At 40.7% G+C, this 24,956-nt stretch overlaps 8 protein-coding genes across 8 annotated transcripts; 3 read left to right on the top strand and 5 right to left on the bottom strand.

Moving 5' to 3' along the window:
• Window positions 1–753: 753 nt before the first annotated feature.
• BCR41DRAFT_345139 (aspartate aminotransferase) lies at window positions 754–2,941 on the top strand. Its single transcript, XM_022022652.1, has 4 exons — window positions 754–920; window positions 1,013–1,170; window positions 1,544–1,790; window positions 2,106–2,941. The coding sequence occupies exons 1-4, from the start codon at window positions 917–919 to the stop codon at window positions 2,915–2,917; spliced, it is 1,221 nt and encodes a 406-aa protein (XP_021886021.1). The 5' UTR covers window positions 754–916; the 3' UTR covers window positions 2,918–2,941.
• A 335-nt stretch (window positions 2,942–3,276) lies between these two features.
• BCR41DRAFT_298578 (regulatory subunit of cyclin-dependent kinase) lies at window positions 3,277–4,332 on the bottom strand (the record flags this gene model as incomplete). Its single annotated transcript, XM_022020496.1, has 2 exons — window positions 3,277–3,743; window positions 3,909–4,332. 2 exons carry the CDS (start codon window positions 4,330–4,332, stop codon window positions 3,277–3,279), a joined length of 891 nt encoding a protein of 296 aa, XP_021886020.1.
• Window positions 4,333–6,373: 2,041 nt separating this feature from the next.
• BCR41DRAFT_418422 (hypothetical protein) lies at window positions 6,374–7,580 on the bottom strand. The gene is made up of 4 exons (XM_022029620.1): window positions 7,369–7,580; window positions 6,952–7,098; window positions 6,771–6,812; window positions 6,374–6,635 (listed from the first exon to the last, which is right to left on the bottom strand). Exons 1-4 carry the CDS (start codon window positions 7,543–7,545, stop codon window positions 6,432–6,434), a joined length of 570 nt encoding a protein of 189 aa, XP_021886019.1. The 5' UTR covers window positions 7,546–7,580; the 3' UTR covers window positions 6,374–6,431.
• A 1,104-nt stretch (window positions 7,581–8,684) lies between these two features.
• Window positions 8,685–11,214, bottom strand: BCR41DRAFT_383172 (hypothetical protein). Its single transcript, XM_022027428.1, has 2 exons — window positions 11,060–11,214; window positions 8,685–10,563 (listed from the first exon to the last, which is right to left on the bottom strand). Exons 1-2 carry the CDS (start codon window positions 11,168–11,170, stop codon window positions 9,022–9,024), a joined length of 1,653 nt encoding a protein of 550 aa, XP_021886018.1. The 5' UTR covers window positions 11,171–11,214; the 3' UTR covers window positions 8,685–9,021.
• Window positions 11,215–15,644: 4,430 nt separating this feature from the next.
• On the top strand, window positions 15,645–16,859 carry BCR41DRAFT_298579 (CCAAT-binding transcription factor (CBF-B/NF-YA) subunit B-domain-containing protein; the record flags this gene model as incomplete). Its single annotated transcript, XM_022020497.1, has 3 exons — window positions 15,645–15,713; window positions 16,021–16,098; window positions 16,407–16,859. 3 exons carry the CDS (start codon window positions 15,645–15,647, stop codon window positions 16,857–16,859), a joined length of 600 nt encoding a protein of 199 aa, XP_021886017.1.
• Window positions 16,860–17,034: 175 nt separating this feature from the next.
• Window positions 17,035–18,603, bottom strand: BCR41DRAFT_345134 (hypothetical protein). Its single transcript, XM_022022651.1, has 2 exons — window positions 18,070–18,603; window positions 17,035–17,673 (listed from the first exon to the last, which is right to left on the bottom strand). Exons 1-2 carry the CDS (start codon window positions 18,292–18,294, stop codon window positions 17,083–17,085), a joined length of 816 nt encoding a protein of 271 aa, XP_021886016.1. The 5' UTR covers window positions 18,295–18,603; the 3' UTR covers window positions 17,035–17,082.
• A 1,634-nt stretch (window positions 18,604–20,237) lies between these two features.
• BCR41DRAFT_345132 (hypothetical protein) lies at window positions 20,238–20,945 on the bottom strand. The gene has a single exon (XM_022022650.1). It carries the CDS (start codon window positions 20,783–20,785, stop codon window positions 20,489–20,491), a length of 297 nt encoding a protein of 98 aa, XP_021886015.1. The 5' UTR covers window positions 20,786–20,945; the 3' UTR covers window positions 20,238–20,488.
• A 1,651-nt stretch (window positions 20,946–22,596) lies between these two features.
• On the top strand, window positions 22,597–24,888 carry BCR41DRAFT_418418 (hypothetical protein; the record flags this gene model as incomplete). The annotated part of the gene is made up of 3 exons (XM_022029619.1): window positions 22,597–23,313; window positions 23,411–23,462; window positions 23,573–24,888. 3 exons carry the CDS (start codon window positions 22,597–22,599, stop codon window positions 24,886–24,888), a joined length of 2,085 nt encoding a protein of 694 aa, XP_021886014.1.
• Window positions 24,889–24,956: the final 68 nt, after the last annotated feature.

Here is a 24,956-nt window from a genome sequence, read left to right as displayed (position 1 = left end):
AAGCACATGTATCTATACTGATTTGCTACATTCAAGTCGGTAACTCCCCAGATAAATCATCGATAAAGCATCGGCAATGCAATTGGATTACGACTATGGGAAATGAATGTTTATTGACTAGAAGGACATACTCAGTTATATCCCTGATGTCCTCACGTGATCCACGGTCTCAGCGGCACAGTTCATAAACTTTTTTTTTTTTTGAAGATTGACGCCAAGTAGCTGAATGTGATTTTTATCGTGGATATTCCCCCCATACCAGAGGGCGAAGTAAGAATTCCGGATTATTAGACTTCCGTAACAACATCTAATGGGTATACTACTATTCACCCTTCCGCTCTATCAGTCCCGAATCTCTCTTATTTGGATGTGTGTGTTAAAAGTGAGTCAGATGCAAGTGCAAATTCATGGTGGAAAGAGTGCGCCAATTTTTATTTTCAGGGCAAGTCAGAGTCCCTAGCGAACTTACAGTAATGAAAAATAAATTATATTATTTTTGGTTTCGTGTGTGCCATGTTGGGGGGATACAAAAGAAACATTTATGAATATGCAAATGCAAACATTCACACACTGCATAATGGAAATATAAAAAAAGAAAGAAAAGATAAAAAACGCCCCTTCGGTGGTTGCATGGGAGAATGAATTAAAAAAGAAAATGACTCAATTCATCCCACGGACAATTAAAAAAAAAAAAAAAAAAAAAGAAACAAACCGATGGATGGATGGAATGACCCAACCTTTTTTTTTTTTTTTTTTTTTTTTGTTTTAGTTATTCGCCTTTAAAAAGACGTCTCAAGTGATCGCTTCACTTTCACTTCTTTGCTCATTCCTTTTCTTTCCCCTTTCTTTACTCTCCTTTTCCTTCTTCCTATCCTCGTCATATTCTATCTTCCCACATCCATACATCTTTAATACCATGGGTAAGCGTGAATTTATTTTTATTATTTTTAAAAAAAAAAAAAAACAAAAAATACGCGACAATAAGGCTGACCTTATGCTTTGGAAAACGTAGCTTCTATCTTTGAAACTGTCTCAAAGGCACCTGCGGACATCATCTTCGCTCTTACAGCCGATTACAAGGCAGACCCCCATCCTGACAAGGTCAACCTCGGTGTTGGTGCTTACCGTACCGAGGAAGGCAAGCCTTGGGTCCTCCCTGTAGTTCACAAGGTAATTTTTTTTTTTCTTTTTTTTAAAAAAAAACAAATGTCGGGAAATCATCCTTTTGTATATACAAGAACACGGTTAAAATATCATCGAGTTTGAGATGATGGTCATCGACAAGGGGAAATCAGGACAGAAAATCCAACAATCAAGTGAGCGGGATGGGCTTCCGAAAGGACAATGTCTACGATCACCCAAATCAATTCCAACAGCAAAAAAAAAAAAAAAAAAAAAAAAACCGCAGCGAAGAGATCTTTTCGTTTTTACCCATGTGTTTGTTAAATAAATATATAAATATATATATTTTGTTTCCTCACATACCAATGGTCATGGACACATGCCATGCAACTTTTTGGGTTCTCTTTATTATTAATTTTAGGCTGACAAGATCTTGGTTGAGGATGAACATCTAGACCACGAATACTTGCCCATCCTTGGTCTTGAGTCTTTCCGCAAGGCTTCAGCAAAACTGATCTTGGGTGCTGATTCCAAGGCCATTGCCGAGGGCCGTGTCGGTGCAGCCCAATGCATTTCTGGAACCGGTGCTGTTTATGCTGGAGCAAGCTTCCTTGCTAAACACTACCCTTTCAAGCAGGCAGCCTGCTACATCTCCAAACCCACCTGGGGTAAGTTGATTTTTTATTTTTATTTTTTTTTTTGACCAAGTAAACCCTTACTTCATCATGTGCAAAAGGACCTTTTTTTTTTTTTTTTTTTTTTTTTTATTTTATACTTTGAGTAGAATGGGATGGCTCTCAGGGAAAAGGGAAAAATGGATGCGTTGGTCTTCTTACCCCGCATTTTTTTTTTTTTTTATTTGTTTACTTCATTTGTATTAATAACCAACAGCAATTGACCTTTTCTTTCTGTACTCATCCTATCCATTCTCCGATCGATTTTTTGGATTCTTTTCTTTCTTTTGACTTTTTGACCCGTAATAGCTAACCACCGCGCCATCTTCGAAGGCGTCGGTATCTCCGTCCTTGAATACCCTTATTGGGATCCCGAGACCAGAGGCCTCGACCTCAAGGGCATGCTCGCCACTATGGAGGGCGCACCCAGCGGATCAATCTTCTTGCTCCATCCCTGTGCCCATAACCCCACAGGAGTGGACCCTACTCCTGACCAGTGGAAACAGATCGCTGACGTCATGGAGGCCAAAGGCCACTTCACTTTCTTTGACACTGCTTACCAAGGTTTCGCCTCCGGCAGCTTAGACAAGGACGCATACTCGATCCGTTACTTTGTCGAGCGTGGCTTTGAGATGTTCATCGCCCAATCCTTCTCCAAGAACTTTGGTCTGTACTCCGAGCGTGCAGGAAACTTGACCATCGTCACCAAAACTCCCGAAATCAAGGACAGGATTGAGTCTCAGATCGCAAAGGCTCAGCGTGCCGTCATCTCAAACCCACCGGCCTATGGTGCAAGAGTCGTCAGCCAGGTCTTGAACGACGAGAAACTCTATAGTGAGTGGGAGGAGAACCTGTCCACAATGGCCAACCGTATCATCTCTATGCGTCAAGCTCTGTTTGATGAACTGAAGGCATTGGGCACCCCCGGTACTTGGAATCACATTGTGGATCAGATCGGTATGTTCTCCTTCACAGGCTTGACCACTCCTCAGGTCAAGGTCTTGAAGGAGAAGTACCATGTCTACTTGACTGACAACGGACGTATCTCCATGGCTGGACTCAACACCAAGAATGTCAAGTACTTTGCTCAGGCCGTCGATGATGTCGTTCGTAACCACTAAAAAAAAAAAAAAAAAAAAAAAAAAGCATCTGATCTTTTCCTTTTACATTTACATATTGTACCCATTTGATCTACGTATACATAAAAACAACAAAACAAAATAAATAAAGAACAAAGCATAAAAGCATAGAAATGAATAGTTTACATTTATTCTCTAAGCTATACAATGAACTTTTTTTTTTTTTTTTTTTTTTTTTTTTAAAAAAAAAAAAAAAAAAAAATCCGGTTATCAGTTAGCCTCTTTCATCAGATAGTGAATGAATGTGTTTTTTTTTTTCTGAATCCTGTATGACTAGTTCACCTCATTTCTGTAAATCATGATATATGCTAAAAAGAACAATGACCAACTTGTGGTTGTTACTATGCTTGGCGCTGCTCTTGTTTTAACTGTTGCTGGAGTTGTTGCCTTTGCTGAAGTTGCTGCTGTTGCAATTGTTGCTTTTGTTGGAGATGTTGTTTCTGCTTTTGCTGCATTAGTTGTGCCTGCTGTATTTGTAACTGTTGCTTTTGTTGCTGCTGGTGCTGCTGCTGCTGCTGCTGTTGTTGTTGTTGTCGATTAACATCTCCTGCTCCGTTTTCTTGCTTTACCTTTGGTGCATTTTCCTCCTTTTGTTTCTTCTTCTCCTCTTCCTCTAGTTTCTTCTTCTCTGCTTCCTCTAGTTTCTTCTTCTCCGCTTCCTCTTTTTCCTTTTCTGCAGCTTCTCGTCGCAATCTATCTCCCAATTCACGCGTTCTCCTGAATAAAAGCACGTGTGGCTCTGGATCATGACGCATGAAATTAACCCAGCCCACTGACATTTGGATCCCAATCTCACGCCATTCCGATTCTAAAAGGAAAAAAAAAAAAAAAAAAAAGTAATGCATAATTTTTTAGATATTAGTTAAAAAGCCATAATATTCAGCACAGTCGAAGAATGTGTATGCTTATGTTTGGCAATGGGAAATAAATGATAAGAAATAAAAAAAAGAAAAAAGAAAAAAGAGCTTTTTACCAGTTAAAAGTCTCAGATGAGTATGGTCTGGCTTCACTCTAAACTCTGGAGGAACGCAATGATGAAGGAGTTGTTTGGGCAGAGTCACATGGCGATACTCATGAACATCATCCGTGTAAAGGTCACCATAATTGATATTGTTGATCAGCTCTTGACGATATGCCTCAAATCTTTTGGCATGTAATTCTTCTTCTTCTTCTTTTGTTAAAGGTCGATGTTGCTGCTGCTGCTGCCGTTGCTGCCGTTGCTGTTGTTGCTGCTGCTGCTGCTGCTGCTGTTGTTGTTGTTGTTGCTGTTGTTGCTGCTGCTGCTGTCGTACGCGATGAGCATGACGCAGCTTCTCATACTCTGCCTTCGATACACTTTGAATATGTGTTCCAGTCACATGTGCCGTCTCTCGGGGTCTCTTTTGCGTGGGCTGCATAGCCTCAGTGTCGTTCTGAATGACTTGCTGCTGTTGCTGCTGCTGCTGCTGCTGCTGCTGTTGTTGTTGTTGTTGCTGCTGCTGCTGCTGCTGTTGCTGTTGTTGTATTTGATCTTGTGGTAGGTGATGCCGCTGTGGTAGTAGTTGCTGCTGTCGTACGCGATGAGCATGACGCAGCTTCTCATACTCCGCCTTCGATATACTTTGAATATGTGTTCCAGTCACATGTGCCGTCTCTCGGGGTCTCTTTTGCGTGGGCTGCATAGCCTCAGTGTCGTTCTGAATGACTTGCTGCTGTTGTTGTTGTTGTTGTTGTATTTGATCTTGTGGTAGGTGATGCCGCTGTGGTAGTAGTTGCTGCTGCCGTACACGATGAGCATGACGCAGCTTCTCATACTCCGCCTTCGATATACTTTGAATATATGTTCCAGTCACATGCGCCGTCTCTCGGGGCCTCTTTAGCGTAGGTTGCATAACCCCAGTGTCGTTCTGAATGGATTGCTGCTGCTGCTGCTGCTGTTGTTGTTGTTGTTGTTGTCTCTGTTGATGATGTTTATCACGATTCAATAGCTGTTGTCGTGCATCAATATCTGCTGGATAACCTGCACCGCGCGTCATTGTTGTGGTATTCGCCATTACTGTAGCTGTGGTAGTGGTAGTGGCAGTAGTAAATGCAGTCCCTGAAGTAGTCGCGTGAGCGCTATTAGTATCAGCACCAACAGCAGTCAACGCTCGTTTTTTAGCCCGATGTGATGGTTGAACATTCTCCTGATCACTATCTTGCTCATATTCATGTTCCTCTGGTTGTCGTCGTCGTTGCTGTTGCCGCTGTTGTCCATCTCCTTGTTCAGTAGCGTCTTGCCAAATATCCAGACCAGACATGGTTTTTAAACTTAATGAGATAAAAAATAAAAAAAAAAAAATAGACCTTATATATATATATATATATATATACAAGAGACCAGCTCTTCTTTCAATCGGACTCTGGGCAATGGACTAGTATTGAAATTAAAAGAATTAGCTTTGACCTTGATTGTTGGTTCAAAGTTTATGATGCAATAAAACGATGAGGTAATATAAAATCCCCAGTGATTGAGGAGCAGAGTTTAGGCAGAGTAACTTAGAAGAGGGAAGAAGAAGAAGAAGAAGAGAGAGGAAAAAAAAAAAAAAAAAAAAGCGATGGAGTGAAGAATGATGCCGTGAGTATGTAAGAAAGAAAGGCAAAAAGAAAGAGCTAAAGTTGTTAATCTGTTTACTTGTTTAATTTTGACAGTCGCAAGGGGAACAAAACCACACACACTGCCATGCGCATGTGCATGTACATGTACACAGGACCTTGAACCGTTAATTTTTGCAGGCGCCATTTTGCTTGACTCTACTCCTTCTCCACTAAACATGTGGGGGCAATAGTGGTTATATGGAATGGACAATACATTAAAGAGACCATCGAGATCGATAAGTATGAGATAACAACGAACAAGGGAGTCGCTTGTATTTTTATATCATCCATGTCAATGAACACAATGGGAGCCGGGGATTAACACCCCTTAACAATACAACTTCCCGAGATACGGCTCTGTCTGGCTCCTATTATTTCCTGCCAGCTCATCAGGTTCGCAAGTTGTTGTATATATATTATCGTCCTGGAGAAAAAGGAATATAAAGGATATGATCACCACAAACATAAACACATGACCTGTATCTCGATCTGGTTTTTGATTCTAGTCGTTGTACTATATCCGTGATAGAGCCATCCAAGGTTTCACGTATTCGTTCACCTGGCGTTTATTGACTTACGAAAAGTTGATTTTATTCTGACGAGTTATGGTGCAAGGTCTTGAAGGAAAGACATGAAAGCAGAAAGTAGGGATATGTCCAAGGGAACAGTATTTTCCGTCAAGAGTCACCACGACTCGTTAGGTCTTCAACAATAACAACAGCAGTAGTGGCAACAGCATTAAAAAAAGTAAAAATAAATAAAAAAAATAAAAAAAAAAAATAAAACAGCCAGGGGATGCAATGGACACCAGTATATCATTCTATTCACGCTTGTCAGCATCTTTTTTTATTTATTTCACAAAATAGAGATATTGTCCAAATCATGCTATATCCTTGTTGGTCAACCAATCTGCACTGACATTCTCCAGATGGTTATCAAAGTCTGCCAATTTGCTGCTGAGGCCATCCTGAATTGCTTTAACAACCAAGCTTGGACTGGCTGGGTTCTCAAGTGAGAATTGTTCATTCTTCTCTGTGAACGCCCCTTTGCTTACACGCCATTGTCCTTCCTTGAACTGATAGGGCTATATTTTTCATTTAAATGAAGAGATTTTTTTTTTTTTTTTTTTTTTTTTTCAATGGAGGCCTCAATAATAGTGATAATGATAATAATAACAACATGACTTTGCATAAGGGGTATCAATAGAGTTCGTTCTTACCAAGAAAGCAACATTATCTGTCGAGATATTGTCATTCTTGATCTAAAATAGTATCAATGTAAAATGAAGGAACAAAGAGCGGTTAATTTTCATTAACATTGTTTGCTTATGAATTTGTTTCCCCCCCCCTCTCTTCGTCTTTCCCTTGAAGAAGAGGAGATGACAGACTATAGATATTTACCACAATAGCAAATGCATCTGGAGTAATCTGAAGGATTTGAGATGCGATCTTCTGGCCAACCAAAGACAATGCTTCATCATCTACTCTCTCATTTGCTTCATAATATCCGACTATCCTGAGTCCATTAGCCTGGCAGTAAAGATCAACCTAAAGTAAAAAAAAAAAAAAAAAAGAGAAGAGAGGGGTAGGAAATCATCGTTAGAAGGGAAAGGAGGAGCAAGAAAGGGGGAAAGGGAAGGTAAGAAGAAAGGACACATAGTTTTGCTTCCAGAATATTTTTTTTCTTAAAAAAAAAAAAAAAAAAAAAAAAAAAAAGATGGCAACATGCCCCTTTTGAACGATTCATCATCAGGACACTTGGCTTCATCATGTCATCCTGTAACATCTGCCAACTATAGATTGTTGTCCGTTCTCTACCTGAGTCATGGCGATTTCAAGCATGGGCGTCAAGGTGTGCCAAAAGTGGAAGAATGGAACCGCATCCCGAATAGTCTCAGAGTTCTTATCCGCCAAGAAGACACCATTCACAGTTGCTGTTGGGTATTTGGCAGCATGAAGCAATGGTTTGAGGTATGAACTATGCGTGAACTTCATCTTGTCGTTTTTTTTTTTTTTTTTCTTTCTTTCCGTCCTGTCCTGGGTCTCGTCTTTCTTTTTTTTTTTTTTTTTTACAATGAAGGTAAAAAGAATTTGATGGGCACACGCTCTTCCCAATTAAGAAAAGACGCGACGCCACCGATCTATGAAATAGGCGAAGCTCCTTAATAAGATCTACATTGGTCCTACTTCATCTTACAATGAATACATTGTACATTACTCACTGATATCAGTGAGAACCAGTCATTCACGACTAGTCATCGTTATGATGGACCACGATACCATGATAAAATACAAAAAAGATTTTTTACGTGAAAAACTGTTTCCTAGGATTTTATCGGACAAAATTGCTCTGTTTTGAATTCGGGTCTTTCCATGCTTTCTGTAGCTATGCGTACCCTAGACTCTTTATCCGACACAGAGGTACAAAGCATCGTCCGACCCTTATTGTCTGAGGTAAGTCGTAATGGTCTTAGTAAGGTCATGGCATCTCAAAAAGCTGCTTGTCATAGACTGCCTTAAACAATGGTTTCTCTATTGAATCTATCCTTTGGCGGCTGCCTTCGGACTCGAAATCAAACGAAACATCAAGCCCAAATGATGAAGCGTTCTCGGCAGTAAAATTGGAACAGTTTGGAAAGTCAAAGACGCAAACATTGTTCATCTGGGGGTTGAACTACTGGAAGTGAACCGCGCAAATGGCTTGGATGGTACCGACACCGAGGGTGGAAATCAACAAGAGGGTCCTGATGGCTGTCTTGATTTTATGCGTGTGTCTTCTATAAAGGTACGTATATGAAGGGCTGACTAGCTGGCTTGACTTTGTAAGGATGGCTGTAGTAATTTAGACAGGAATCGGTTGTGTGGATCAGGCCTTACAGCTGTTGCACTTTTAACGAGAATTTTTTTTAAAGATGTTCTATTGCAGGCGCCAGTGCAGAGCTGCATAAGGACACGTTAATATTGATAGAGGGATTTCAATGTGTGTGTGAAAAGAGAACATCGATGGCTCACAACAGTAACTAGGATTAGAGGTACCGTAGCTAGTGGCAACATGTATATAAAACATACTGTAATAGAATAAATATACATATACCAATGTGAATGATCGTTCTCGAAAAATAATTTTATGTTTACACGTGTTTTATAAATAACAAATAAAAAAACAACGAAATATTTATGCTATTAAACTATTATTGGGTAGACTAGAAATTATACAAAGAGAAGGAAGAAAATGAAGAGATGAATAGAAGGAAAATGAAGGAAGGAAGGGAATGGGGCATTATACACATTATACGCATTATAAGTGATGATTTGGAGGAGCATTCGCGCGCCGCGCGTTTCGCATTGAGGGTGAGCCATGATAATCATTAGTTGTTGTTGTTGTTGTTGTTGTTGTTGTTGTTGTTGATGGTTATTTTTTTTTGTAAGGTCGCCTTAATTTGTACAGGATTGTTTTCTTTCTTTCTTTTTTTACATGGCTGCTACAACACGTTGATGGTGGTGTTGAAGCCCTGCACCCTCAATGTTGATAATTGATTGCTCCTGCCCCATTTGAGTGGCAGCCGTATTTTGCTGAGACGAATAAGGTTGATGATGCACATAGTCCAAGCCAAAAGCGGACAACTCGCGAATCAATGCAGCGATAGGCATCAGATCTTGTCCTTCTGGCTTGCCAGACTTTCCCTTCTTCTCTGTATCCTCTCCCTCATCATCATCGCTTTCTTCTTCAAAACCATATTTATACAATCGATCAAAAGATCCCGATGGCCTCAAAGTAGTAGACGAAGGCGTTGGCTCAGGGCTCTGAACTGTTGTGTGAGGAGAGTAATCACTGCTCAAAGAGTCCAGAGAATCTTCGATATCAACAGCATGCTGTTGGTTAGGTGACCATAAACTGAACCTTTGGTTCTCAGGTTCAGCGTCAGGGGAAGAAGCGCCTTGAGGAGCCTTGCTCGATTTCTTGAATACATCCATGAACAGCTGCTTGACAGTGCCTCGAGGCTTGATATCTTCGGACTGTGTCTCGGATGAATCAGTTCCGGCACCAGCACCAGCTGCCATGGCTGCCATAGCCATAGCTGCCTTCACAGCGCGACCAGACCTATAGGTCAAGGACTGGAGTCGGCTCTGACTCTGGCTCTGGCTTTGATCCTTGCTCGCTTCTGAATCCGAGCGATTATCGTATTCATGCTTGATGGCAGGGCCACCATTCTCTTCTTTTACACCCTCGCTGGATTTACGTCGCAGCTGAGGAAGTTTGCTCTTGCTCAAGAACGCAAAGCTGTTACCAAGACGGCCTAACTTCTTGGCCCTTTCCATTGATTCAGAAGAGTCCTGACGGACGAGTGGGCTTCGGTTGTACATAGGGCGGAGACGGGGATCTTGTCGCCAGTCTTGGGCAGGGCTGTTGAGGCTTTGGGCATCATACTCATCCACATTCTGGAAATGTGAATCTACAGGGGAGTAGAGACTGCTCAAGTCATAGCTATGGGTAGGTAATTTTCGGGGGAGGGCACGAGGCAGAGCCATACTTGGGTCCATTGCGCCAGCAGACGCATCACGATAGGGGCTACGCAGTTGCAGTTGATTCTGCTGTTGCTGATATGCAAAGATCCCCATAGGCGATACAATGGGTTCTGACATTCGCTTTTCAGGGGTTTTCTTGATGGACAACTGTTGTGAGTGTTGGTGAGTTGTGGGCTTGATTTGCTGGGACCTCATGCGCATCGCAATGGGCAGTTGTGCATGTATGTTTGTGGACGTAAGCATGGGGGTTATGGTCCCCGAAGGAGTGATATCATCATAGATGACACTGTTCATCTCGTCGTCGCCCCCACGGACAGTTGCAGGAGCAGAAGCGCCAGCGCCTCTAGCAGCAACAAGACGACTACTCTTGGTCGCCGAAGCCTTCATCGCTTGATGAACGGGTTCTTCTGATGAGACGAGCTCTCGTTGCCGATCGACATAGCCTATGATATGAACCAGTTTTGCTTGGCGCGACACAGGGCTCATCTGTTGCGCAAACAACAACAACAACAAAAAGGATTGTGTTTAATATAGAGGGTAAAATGTTAAAGATGTACAGGAGAGAGTAGTCAAATGATCAACAGTGTTGCATGAATAGTCATCGAAACAATAAAAAATAAAAAAATAAAAAAAATAAAAAAACAAGTGACCAAAAAAAAAAAAGACAACCCAAAAAGGGCACATGAAGGAATGCTATAGTAACAAAATTCGGGGTGCGTAGAACGGGGGACCAAGGAAACACAAAGTTTTGATTGAAAAAAAAGAGGCAGTGAACAGGGGTTACATGGACAATTTTTTTTGTTTAATAGTTTCCTTCTCTGGATGAATTTCATAACCAAATGTCGATCCGATGAAGGAATGAAAATTTTATTACGAGCCTTAAATCCAAGTCTTCCTTATCTCTATGTCTGGTTCATCGAGATCCATAGAAAAGAATAAATGAAAGAATCATGGTAAAAGAGAAGGAGAATGGGTTCTTTACCTGCATAGTGTGCTTGCACAAGTTCGCCTCAGACAAAGGCATGACCGTATTTTGGTGGAAATATTTGGGTGTGATCATATTTGGATAGTCAGACACTGTCATTGGAGGCATGCTGAGTAGAACACAATATTACAAAGAGTATGTAGTTAAAAAAAAAAAAAAAAAAAAAAAAGGTTTAAAAAACAAAAAGTTGTAGTTGATGATTCAAAGTTGGAATGAGAATTGTTGAAAGAGTGAATGAACCAAGAATGAGCGAAGAGTGAAAGCTGCTAAAAAAGAGGATAGACGAAACGAAACGGATATTAGAGTACACAATATATCTTTTTTCTGTAGGGAGAGTGTATGTTTATTATGTATAAGTATATAAGGTGAAGCGATTGTCCCAGAGTGCAAATAACAAGTGGAAGAGGTAACAAAAGGAGGGGTATATCCGCGCTTGGAGAGGAATGGACGTTTCAAGGAAACAGGAGGAAAGATGGAGGTTCAAAGGTGTATTTATATGTTTAAAAAGAATTCTTCATTTCACTATCAGTCATCGTTTTACCACTACCGTGGAGTAAGTAAGCGACAGGTAGTGTGCGAAGATGTGCATTGTTTATGTCTTTGTTGCAGCACACAGACGCAGGGCATAGAGATGTGAGACAAAGACCTGTCTTAGAAAAACACGCGTGCGCACGGGGGGGAAGAGGAAAGTAAATTCGATGACCATCAAACGGATTGGACTGTTCATGAAGACTGAATACAAGGAACACAAGTAGACTATTTGATTTGAGCTGATAGGTAATATAAACATCAAGTCTTCGATGAGAGACAGAAAAAGGGTGCGAGCGCAAAAAAGAAATTGAGAGCCCTCTTTTTTTTGGTTGTCGTACCAAAGCAAAAAAGCAAAAGAGGGGAGTGTCTGTGCAGAAAAAAAATTTTTTTAAGGGCTTGTTCCTGTACAGTGAGAACCCGCCGAGTGGTCGAAGCGTGTGTGTGTGTTGCAGACAGGGGCCAAAGCGTAAATTTTTGTCTTAAAAAGTCTCATCTGTTCCTTTTTTTCCCTCCGACATGTTCTATAACGTTGGGTAAAAGTGAAGAAGGATCTGAACTATACACAAACATACCTTGATGTCTTCCATGTGTTTATTTGTCTATTGACTTTATCCAGAATGATACAGTGCATTCTGAACGGAACCATAAACTATAATAAAAAACTCACCGACGACCCGCAGGGATCGCTTCGCCCGTCCTAGGTGACACCGACCAAACTGACACCAACAATCCAAAATCCGACACAGAAGACAAAGGAGCTGTCTCTATCTAATCAACAAAGCAAGTAGCCCTTTTTGTGGTTGGACAAGCTGCGGTCATCCAAACAAAGCAATAAAAACAGCATACTTTCTACACTCGGTATCGTGCCGGTTCAATGTGTTGTGAGGGAGTATTGTAGTTTCTATTCAATAGCTGTAGCCTATTAGCTCTCACTCTCGTTGACACACGTACGCTGTTCGCGAAGGATGCCCTCTTTTGACATAATTGCTAAAGGGAGTTTTGGCCTATTTTATTTGACCCGTATACCACCAATACTTCAAAAGAGAATTTTATTGAAGAGGATACGGACTTCATTATTTATACATGCAAGATGCGCTAACTGTTCATTCCAAGTCCAAAATGAAAAGCGTTTTTTCATTCTGTCTGTTACCGCTCAAAGACCAAACGTCCCGTTGCATGAGTATCTCCCCGGTGGCTTACGAGCCAAATGAATAGGCGGCAAAATTTTCCTTTTAGACAAGTATGTCAAAAGAGTGTGCCCTTCACCGGCACACGAACGTTGTTGGCGGAGAACTGCAAGAAAGCACATGTATAAAGATTTCAATTGAAAAGCACTCTAAGCCAATCATAATCTCAGAATGTAAGCCCTCATGGATAATCAGACAAACAAGACAACCTGGTTCATCTTTGTTGATTATTCTATCTGAGACCAGCTTGCTCCATGCACAGGCATGGTTTTATAGGGGATGGTGCGTTCTAGGCAGAAACGTAGAAGGAAAAAAAACGACAAAGAGAAGGATAGGACAGCAAGCAACCTTCCTTCCCCTTCCAGTCTCTGTTACATATGTATATATATATATATATACATGTACCAGTAACAATCTGTAACTGTGCTACCTTGGGAGAGACACTGAGGCATGTTGAATGGTTTCAGTTCTATATTTTCCTTCCACACAATCGTGGATAGGATACCTTTTTTCAAAAAATAGATTAATTATCCTTTCAATTGCTTTACACAGTGATCCTTTTCTGATTGAATGAAACAAAGCCATCTTCAATAATCCTTAATCTGACCTACATAGATAAAAGGGCCTTCTCCATCTCTTTTCGCTTGGATATGTATGCAAAACTGCGATATCATATCTGAGGAAAGTCACTAATTGGTATACTCTTCTCGTGTCCTGATCTTAATCCTTTAGTATAAAATAAATGAATAAATAAAATGCTCCGAAGACTGAGATAGAGTAAAAGAAAGATCTGAAAACGACGATTCGAATAGGAGGTGAGGTAGAGTGAATTTTGATAGACTCTAATTAGATTGAGAAATGTCATGTCATAACGACAGTTGACTGCTCCTAAAACATCGATGTGATCTGCCTTTGCAAAGTGCGTTTCTGGCGATGTAAACTTTGAATAAGCTCAATGCAAAAATAGGATCCAGAATCAATCTATAGTCATTAGTTCAATAGTTGTATTGAGGTATTTAAAAAGGAAAAGTTAGAAAGTGAGACGCGACCATGATTCATATTCCCTTTTTGCTTTCGCGCTTTGTTTGCTTTGTTCCGATTGAGGTGTATAGACATGATAGACTGAAGATATGGCGTTAAGCTCTGATTTGTCCACCAACCCCTTATAGGAACAATCAATACAACTTTTTGTAAACAATGGACATCCTAGACTAAATAAGATCTCTAGATCTCATGCAACGTCATGCCGAAAAAAAAAAAAAAAAAGAAAAAAAAAAAAGGTTTATTTCACAACGGCATCCTTCTAAGCGGCCTAGGCCAACCATTCTACGTAGAAACCATTCAAAAGCTTTTCGTCTATAGAACACGATATGATTCGGGCAAAGTAAAGCCCTACCAGAGAGAGGTGTTTGTGAACAAGCAAGCAGAACACCTCTTAACTCAATGTAGAGCTTTTAAATACATGTTTACAACAGTCCTGTTTATAAAAGTCTCTTTTTTTTTTTTTTTTTTTTTTGAGCCTGATTCTGTAATCGATCCTCGTGATAATATTTTTTTTCTGGATATTCACTTGCTGCTGTTGCGACTGTTACTGCTGCTACTGTTACTGCTGCTTTATCTATTGCTGCTTAGATTTATAAACATGTTTTATATTATTGAATTTCTGCCAAGTCGAGCCTTACTTGCCAAGAGTAAAGGAATACAACAAATCTAAAGAAATGATGATTCAGAAAGAGCTTTCCGCATGTCCAGATTCATGAAAGGGAGTAATATCCTTCACACGTGCTGAATCCATGACAACAATCTCGCCAATAATATATCCAGTACAAGATCGTAGTATGGCAAGACGGGAAGCACGGCGGGAGAACAAAGAAATCAACAAACAAGGATTGTATGGGTGAGTGTGAATGTAAGTGTGCGAGAGATTTCAACATAGATAACAACATCTTTTGTGTGTGTAACTGAATGCATCATTGATCCATTGATCACAGACATTCCAGCTGTTTTGTTATGACAACGTGCATTCGAATAAAGATCCAAGAGCATCAATGCTTATGTTAATGCAAATACATGTGCACAACATTGATCTAACTCCAATGTTTAAAACGTTCAAAATAAATCCTAGTCGTCTTCAATAGAGGACTTGTAGACTTTCTTGCTTGCCTTCAAGGATACTTTGCTGCCTTTGTCTTTTGCTCGGAAGGATTTGTCATGTGTGTATGAGGGGTGTGAACGGCATTAATATATATATTGTCAATAATAAAAATGTTCGCTGTACGTGTCATTTTTTTTTTTCTTTCCTTTTCCCCTGGCTGGGCGTATATTCTGGCGACATACTTACCCAATCTTTTTTTTTTTTTTTTTTGCCTCCTTCACCGTTCAACCTTTTTTTTTTTTTCCTCCTTCATTGGAATCAATTCTTTGTTCATTTAGTTCCATCACTTTTTTAGTTTTTAGCTTTGACTTCCTTCCATTTCCAACCTTCCCCCTTTCCCCCTCTCCTTCTGGTTCAAAATTTCTTCTTTTGAACATTTACTGCACAATGACACAGGCCTCTAGGATGACTTCTCCGTCACAAGAACATTCCTCTCATTCCCCTCGACCACACACATCCCAACCTTCTTCTACACATCATGCAGAGGCCAGATCAGCTCCATCGGGACATCGCTTCGAACCCATTCCTGGCCCATACCCAAGTGTTATTGTTGTAGACCCTGTATGCTACAACCTGCACTTTTTTTTTTTTTTTTTAAAAAACCTATTTCAACAACTGAAACTAATAACCTTTTTTTTTTATTTTTTTTATTTTTTTTATTTGTACTTTTGTATTTCGCCTATTTCAGAGTATGATGCCACCTGGGTATATGATCGGACAGGTTGCTTCTCCAAGAATCGAAGAACCCGAAGAACCTTTATATGTTAATGCTAAACAGGTGAGCAAGAGATAAGGAAATGATGATGAACGAAAAGGACAGTCTAGTAGACTAGTAAATCGGATCTCTCTCTTTTTTTTTCTGATTGATTGTATGCATAGCTTGAGTGCTCCCTTCTCTTTCTTTATTAACGCGAATCCAATAGTCCAAATTATTGGTCTACATTCATTGCGACAGAAAAATTCATTGGCGAGCAAACGCCCAACAGGGGCTCTAGCTAATTCAATCTAACTTTTATTCTATTTTATTTTTTTTATAAAAATATATATTTTTATGATGTCGATGATGATAATGCCCATATAACCAGTACCATCGAATCCTCAAAAGGAGAGCTGCTCGTGCAAACCTCGAGGCCCAGAACCGTTTAATGCAGCGTGGTCGCAAGGTAAAAATTAAAAAAAAAAAAAAAAAAAAAAAAAAAAAGCTGAAAACGTTGAATAGAATGGGATCCAGACAAGCAAAGGACGGGGAGAGAGATTGGGGTTATGAACATGCATGGGAAAAAAAGAAAAAAAAAAAAAAAAGACATCAGCTCTCCATGTGTTTGTGAGCGGCCCCCTTTCCGTTGTCTTTTTTTTTACCTTGCTCCCTATCCATAGTCCGCTTTCTGGGTTGGGGACATGTCCATCTGTTTTCTTCCCTTCTTTTCTGTCTTTTTTTTTTCTTACAGATATTAACTTTGTATTTTTATAGTTTATGCACGAGTCGCGCCACTTGCACGCAATGAGACGCCCACGTGGACCGGGTGGACGATTTTTGACGGCCGCTGAGATCGCAGCTCTGGAAGGGCGAGACACAAAGTCCAATAGTTCAGGAAAAGGATCAGGAGCTGCTCAAGACAATAACAATAACGCAATTGACGACAATAACAACACAGCCAACACCAAAAACAATAATAGCAACAGCTCTAATCATACCAGAAGTCTTAACAACAGTCACAATAGTAATAGTAATGAGCCAGGCAATCATCAAACATATAATAATAATAACAGTAGCGAGAGTGGTCATGGAAACAGTGATATACGTTATGCTACCGGACCGACTTCCTCTAATAGGCAAACAGGCTCATCCGAACCAGCAGGTGAGGGACATCGACCAGCCATGAGGCAAGATGGCATTCAGATCACACACTCATTTCACCCTTAAAAAAAGGCGGAAAAGAAGAGTGAAGCGTTGGGCAGTTGATTTATGCTCTACAGTATATTTTTCGAATAAGAAATATAATAATATATATAATGATAGCAATAGCGATGATAATAATAATGATAGTAGTTTACATAGATAGGAGTTTTTTTTTTTTTATTTTTTATTTTTTTTTTATCTTTTACTTGTTTAATCCATTAATGCATTTAACATATCGAAACCCCATTTAAGACCCTCCCTTCTCCTCATCATGCTGTTGATGTTGTTGGTTGTGAAGTGACTCCAATGGTTGATCATGATTGACTTTGGCACATCGTCCTGCCAAGCACTTGTTCCGGTAGTTATGCAAGACCAACAGGACGAAATAGATGATAAATAGAGCTACGGCAACGCCCAGATAGTATGCTGCAGCAATGGGGCCTTGGTCCCAATCTAAGAATGGATAGACCCATATTCCTTCTGTCGCATGCACAACAAACGTCAAGAGCATGTAAAGAATCATGATACCTGCAACGAAAAGCGAATGCATGGGTTTCAGGAAATGACGGTTGAATACAAGTTCAAAGATCGCAGAGGCGCCATCAACGGCGTGAACAGAAGCATTCGTCCATGAATGAAGCGTCGACATGTTTTCTAGGTCTTCATTTGATTTGTTGAGCATTGTCCAAAAGACAATGGGGACGATGATGTGGAAAGTGACAACAGTGGCGTATAACAACCAATGGGTCCAGCCCCACCATGGTGATCCACTCTTGAGCCACTGCGCGCGCTCATGAACTGGTCGCCTCAAGTATCCAAATGACCATAAAGTGGTGCTCTTTTTATCCGGAACATGAAATGAAGGAAAAAAAAAAAAAAAAAAAAAAAAAAAAAAAAGAGGGACAGGGAATGTTAGAATAATAACATAATGCGTTTGTAATCAATCTTTTTTTTTTTCGGGGTTTGAGTGAAGTGATGCTAAATCGGATATTTGCAATTCCGCTCGCGTGATGTCTTCGCAATAACAAGAAAAAATAATCCTTTCAAGGTTTATTATTGGGCTCCGAGGAACATTCGAGGCATGGGAAAACCACTCATGGCTCTTCTGCATACAAAATAATAATAATAACAATAACAATAATAATAAAAATAAAAATAATGATCGAAGCTTTGCGTATGTGCTGCACACATTACGCGATCAAAAATTGAAACAATGAAAAGGGGAAGAACTTACAACTAGGTAGGCTGTGAGTCCAAAATAGGACAGGTTAGTGAAGTACATCAGGTATTTGACCGCAGATTTGGATGTAGCCCAAACAGTGATGATCACGATCAAATTGTAGAGCGTAAAGATGCCTCGCAAGATAGCAAGAGTCAATGGACGGACCAGGTTAGAGGTCACAATCCTATCGGGTTCGAATTGATCGAGCCTTAAGGCTCTTGCAACGGCCCCTGCCATGTATTTAATAAAAGAAAAAAGAATGGAATGAAATGGAATGCAATACAATGAAATGCAATGAAATGGAATGAATTGGAATGGACGTTAAATATAAATGCGTTAAATGAAATAAGGGTTACACATAATCGAGACAGAGAAGGAAGAGAGGATAAGGATCTAGGTAAGGAATGGAGGATATGTGAAGATCCAACAATGACACAGCCGATAGTGACGGGAGAACGGAAGAGGAAGGAATGAAGGAAGGAAGGAATGAAGGAAGGAAGGAATGAAGGAAGGAAGGAAGGAAAGAATGAAGGGAGAGAAGCGAAGGGAAAGACTTGTGGAGAACTAATCCGTTGCACACGATCATTCCAAAGGCGAATGTTTAACCGTCCTTTGGTTACGCATTGACATGTGTATTAATTCATTTAGTGTAACACACATGAATGTCTATTGCTCTTATAGAATGAGCGGGTTATTCCTGAATAACCAAACCCAGCAATGACTGTTCACGCTAAGTTTATCCAGCAATGGCAGATCATCCAGCAATGTCTCCACAGTCAAACTCCTCTCATCTGATACAGCGTACCTGACCCAATCGTATCGATGACAGAACAGAGTTTTTTTATTAGGTTTACTTTCCTACGTCAGTTTGGGAAAGTTATCAACTAATAATGGATAGGCTTGACTGAGTTCATTAAGACTCACTATATCCTATTTTTTGATTTGTAACAAGTCAAATGTCTGTAGGTTGAAGAATGGGCACCGCCATATCTCGAGAACAGAATAACTGTGGTTATTTCGCTTATGAATCTATGAAGGAAGGGTCGATTATCCAGTCATTGTTGTCTCGAGCTCTTCATTGCTGCCATAGTCTACCAAAGGTGTAACAGGGTATTTTTGTGTTGGAATATATCATACCGCTGGTTGTAGACCAGTAGTGCATCGCACCAGTAAAGTCTGCCGGTAAACGGAATATCTGAGCTTCGGTACACTGCTAAAAAAAAAACGCGCTGGCGAAGATCACTGACTCGCATCTACAGCATTATCTTGGCCTTGGTAGGACTGATTCCAAGAAACTGGTGCAGTTGGCACAGAGGCAACGTGCGCTAATGAGATACTCGTGGGGCCCAATAGCTTCATATCCTAGCGGTTTAATATGATACCGTTGTCCTTAGAGACTAGAACTTGGGTCTGTAGTCGATGAAAAAAAAAAAAAAAAAAAAAAAAAAAGCTTATCTCGATTAAACAACTATCTTTGGAAACTCAGCAACACGCCTCTATTAAAAAGAAGAAATTAGGAAGGAAGTAGAAAATAAAAGAGGTAGACACTTGGTGTTTTTGCTTATCTATAGGCTGAAGGGAGGGGATGGGAGCAGAAGTAGATGCATAGAGTGGAGGCAAGTGAAAGGTGAGCGTAGTGCATCGTGGTGATTTAGCTCGATAAATGATTTTATATGTTATATGATTATGATTATTATTGTTATTATTTTTATTAATTCTATTATATTTTCTATTGGTTTTTACTTCCTTGGCATGTATCCAGGAAGCTGAACTCTCTAAAAGGACATCATAGATGCCCGTTTTACTATCCAAGGGATACCTTTACAGCCGCGGTATGGACGCCGCCGCTGACCAGAGCTACTTGATGGAGTGGCAGCAGTTACTGCGCCTCCTACAAGGCCTGAATTTTGCAGTGACCCACCTGCAACTTGGTTTTGTGGCTGCTGTTGCTGTTGTTGCTGTTGTTGCTGTTGTTGTTCCTCTTGTGAACAACGCCTTACCATGCCCAGCCACTCCCGTCGGACCTCCTCGAGCTCACGCTCCTAGAGTTCAGAATTAATGAAAATATAATATATATAATAATGAAATGAAGTAAAATAAAATAATATTACATCATCATTACTTAATTTGGCCGCCACGATTTTGATGTGCTGCGCCATCAATTTTTATTAAGAAAATACCTTCTCACGCCTTTCTTTTGCTCTGAAGCCACCAAAGTCTATCGTCGGCATGATGCCCGACATCTCCATGGTGTCTTCATCCTCGTCCTCACTAGTATCCATGAAATTTTGGATATTTCGCCTCCGCATCACCGCTTCCTCGCGCCCATCACGCAAAAGTCGGCGGATCTCACGTTGATGCCTTTCATTCCGTAAGATCTCGGGCTTGATTTTCATCACCGGCATATGTAATGCATGCCGGGGTGGGGCAATCATCCAAGAGGAGCTCGAGCCAAGTGAGTGGCGACGATAGCGATTACGGTGACTAGTCTGTGATGGTGAAGGTCCAAAGGATGATGGTGATAATGGTGGCGTTGACGAGGGTGATGGTGATCCAGATACCATACCTGGATATTGCGATGCTGGGGAGGGGTTACTGTTATTGCTGGTTGTGTAATAAAAGTAACTATCATTATTATGGTTTTTAATATTCCCATCCCCACCAAGATAGATATATTTTTGCGTCCACGTCCTTTCTTCTGCTGGCCAGTACGAGTGGCAAGAGCCATCCTTTTGACTGCGGCAGTGATTAGGAAGAGAAAATCGTCGTGGGAGGATCAAAGGGACCGAAACCGGTTGAGGGAATACTAACGTGTGCATGTTTATTAATAAAAAGAGATGAAGAGGTTCTCAAATGTGCTTGGGAAAGTTTAAAGGCAAACTGTAAAGAGAAGTGTGGTGTGTAAAAAAGAAAGAAAAAGAAAAGGATGGAAAAAAATCGCTTGTGAATTTGTCCGAGAAATTTTTCGCCTGGCTGCTGTGGGACCCGTTCCAACTCTTCCTAACAGAGCATATTCCAAATGATCACCTGCTGGCGGCTTTTTTGCATTGTCTCCTCTTAAAGCCTTGTTCGGCTTATTTGCCCACGAGTAAAAGACTACGCACAGTCCACCGATTTCAACTCTGTTTTTCTTTCCTCCAATCACAGGCAACGCATTTTTTTTTGACCTATAAGCATCATGTACAGGCACGTCATTTCTCTCTATTTCACACATTGTTGAAAATTTAAAAAAAAACTGTATCTTAGTAACCTTGTAATTCCTGTCAATAAATATTTTCTTTTTTTCTTGTCTGTAATAGACACTAGAAGAAGCGCTTCACCGCAATATTGAGTCGAGCATTGAGGCAGTGCGTCCTACAAGCCGAGTTTGGAAGGATATCATAGTTATTTTTAGGCTCATTTCACCTTTTTCTTTTTTATTAATAAAGTCAACATGACTAATACCATGACAGGGGAAGATAAAGGCGCAGGCAGGGGGAATCATCTCTGATCGGGAAAGGATACACCAGCAGGGTAAAGGCATCCGGAATGAGCAAGCAATTTGGCATTGAAAAAAAAAGTGTAGAACCTTGTCATGCCTAACACTGGAGTAATTCTAAGAGGCCCAGGAAGCAATGGCCTTTTTTTTTTCCTCAAGTAAGAGAATCATCAGCCCTAGCCCAGGCTCAAGACCAAGACCGTAACAGAAATGCTGATATTGTGATTAGTGCGCTTTCATTCATTATCCACTGCAAGCCAATGGGAAAATAAAAGATGTCAGAGTTTTTCTTTTTTTTTTTTTTTTTTTTCCCTTGCGCAAGCATCGTTTCAGTAGTTGGATGTATTTAAAAGTAGGAGCCCGTTATTAACAAGCTTAGTCGACCTACAAAAAGTAAGCAAGAAAGCAAAGCAAAGGTGAGGGATAACTATATAATTACTACGCGCCAGCCAGCAGATAGGGTCTTTTTATTTTTAAACACTCTTCGACGCCTCTTCAGTTGATTTTGCCTTTCTTTCTTGAAAGTCTTTTCTCTCCTTTCGACAGTTTGTCACCGCCTACACATCCTTCTTTTGAATAACTCTCTCCTCTCTTTCTCTTCCTTTCTCTCCCTTCTCCCTTTTTTCTTTTCCCGCTACCCTCCCTTCCTTCATCTCCTCATCTTTTCTTCTTCTTTCTGTTTGAGCAGATCCTTCTCAAATTGTCCTTCTTTGTTTGTGATCTTTCTCTTTCCTCTTTTGGAATTTGGAATATCCTCGCTCTTCATTTATGCCTCGCTCCACGCCTTAATGTTGTTCTTTGGTTTCTTTGACACTACCCAAGCTAATATACTTCATTGTCATTACGTTAATCCAAGCAAATTGTTTTACACGTCTACAAAATTCATATTGTGCTTTTATTATAGACAAAAAAAAAAAAAAATCCTGACAAGTGATACAAACTTTGGTTGCAACCCGTGGACATTATTGCTTGGATATTGTAAACTACCATCCAGACATCAACAACAAACAACAATTCTTTCTCCCTTTTTTTTTTTAATATTTTTCACAAAAACACACATCATGCATGTCATGCAGCGTTTAAAACAGTCATTTTTCGCCATTTTCTCAGCTTGCTGCTTCTTATTTTTTGCTCAAGGCCAGCCACAGCCTTGTGGCGGTGCTGCTTTTGCAAGGGTTGGAAATACCTTTTACATTCAAGGCGGAGCCACGTCAGGCGATAACTTACTTCAGCAGTTTTGGGCACTAGACCTAACCACTTCATGGTCAACCAGTCAGCCAGCTTGGGCAAATCTTCCCATTGGGGATGCAAATGCATACCATTCCGCAGGTTATTCTGCTGACAACAAGAGTTTTATCACATTTGGGCGCGATACTGGCGCAGATTCAAATGCAGTTCCTTCATCATGGATCTACATTTTCGATATCGCTTCCAATAGATGGGCATTCAAGTCTAACCCTACTGAACTGAAAGATAACTCTCGCCGTGATTTCTCGGTCGTAACGAACCCGAAAGCAAACAAGAACTATATTTTAGGTGGTGATGCTGGACCGGGCGGTGAAACCTATTCAAATGACTTTGATATCTATGACCCTTCGACAAGAGTGTTGAAAGAGACTACGACACCATTATCTGGACCACAATATATTGCCACCTATTCAGCAGTGTGGGTTCCAGGATTGGATGCCATGATGGTTATTGGAGGAACAAACCTGAATAAGACAATCGTTCGTGGTGTGTATTTATACCATCCGGAGACAGAAGTATGGGCTTTTCAGGTAAGGACGGGCTCATTGCTGGCTGACAGTAGGATTAATATTTAACAATGGAAAACTACTAACATTGAAGGTGAGGTTCTGTCCACCATATCAACAGGCAACTACTGGGTCATTTCCTTACATCCTGTTCTCCGCTTGTGCTGCAAGTAGTAAGCGCTTTTTTTTTTTTCTCTTCTTCTTTAAATAATTCTAGTGTTGAAGTAAACAAGTCATTGATTTTTTTTTTTTTTTTTTTTTTTTTTTTTTTCCTTCTTCCTAGATGCTAATGGGTCATTGGTAGCAGTCTTTGGAGGTTTCACGGGGGATGGCGATGCCGATCCAAATGTATATATGCTGGATACCAAATCATGGGCATGGACAGCCACACAGTATTCAGGGCGCAGCCGAGGTAACACAGCTTGCACTATTGTCGACGACTCGCTCATCATTTGGGGAGGTTTTTACATGAACCCCAATACTCTCAACGGTGTACCTACGGCGGCTGAGGCGCTATTATTATTTTCGCTCTCCAGTAAGACGTGGCTATCGAAGTACACACCCTCGGATGCTCTCGCTGGAGCCTCAAAAGAAGGAACTAATGTGCCTAGAAAATCAGGGTTATCGACAGGAGCTATTGTTGGAATCGTTGTTGGTTGTGTTGTATTGATATTGTTGTTGGCTTTTATACAAATGAAAAGACGCAGAAGGAACAAGAAGAAGCATGAAAATGCATCAGGAGATATGGGGGATGTATCAGGTACTGGCCATTTTAGTGGAGATATGGTGGAGCATGGACATTATAATAATCAAGGGGGACCGCCATCCGTTTCGAATCTTCATACGATGAAGCACAGCCCTGAGGCTCTGCTGAACCATAGACGAAGCACTGATGGGAGCCCTGCTGGCAGCACAGGTAATCCAGAGCTCACCACGCCTACAAGTCTACAATTCTTGATGACGGGCTCAGAATACGGAGGAAACGGGCATGATGGATCATTCAGCACTAATGGGGATTACTACAACCTGGCTCGGCAATCCTATCTAAGCGATACAACTTCGGGATCTGCCGTACCCTATTACCCTCCTCCACCCCGGCAACATGGGGTGATATTAGAAGAAGAGCCCTCTGTATACTCCAAGGACATAATAGTTGATTCTGAACACCGTCCTAATGACCCTCAGACCATCACTAATTTCAGAGGATACTATTCGCCTAACAGTTATGGAGAAGAAGGAGACCAATATCATGATTCTTATGGTATGAAGCATGCCTCCATGATATCCTCAGGGTCTGATTACCTTAATGCAGTCCCATCGTCACCGACCTACCCACAAGGATTTAATAACAACTATAGCCCCGGGCTACCTTTACCAGGACCACTTAAGCCAAAGAGACCTGTAAGTGCACCACAGGGTGGAGAGGGGTTTGGATCAATGCTCGAGGTCACACCAGGAGCGCCACAGGCTATTTTAGAGTATCAGTCATCTATTTCCCAGGACCAACAGGGGGAAAAAGAGTATCAACACGAGGAGGAGGAGGAGGAGGAAGAGGAAGAGAAGCAGCAGCAAATGCAGCAACCACAGGAAGTATATTAGAGTTTTTGAGCATTGAGAAAAATACATTTACGATATAAACAAGAATTCATATTTGTATTCATTGGCGC

The sequence above is a fragment of the Lobosporangium transversale genome, assembly GCF_002105155.1.
Source record: "Lobosporangium transversale strain NRRL 3116 chromosome Unknown BCR41scaffold_2, whole genome shotgun sequence".
Taxonomy (NCBI): domain Eukaryota; kingdom Fungi; phylum Mortierellomycota; class Mortierellomycetes; order Mortierellales; family Mortierellaceae; genus Lobosporangium; species Lobosporangium transversale.
The sequence above is the reverse complement of the archived record's forward strand: the minus strand, read 5'-3'. Positions and strand labels throughout refer to the sequence as shown.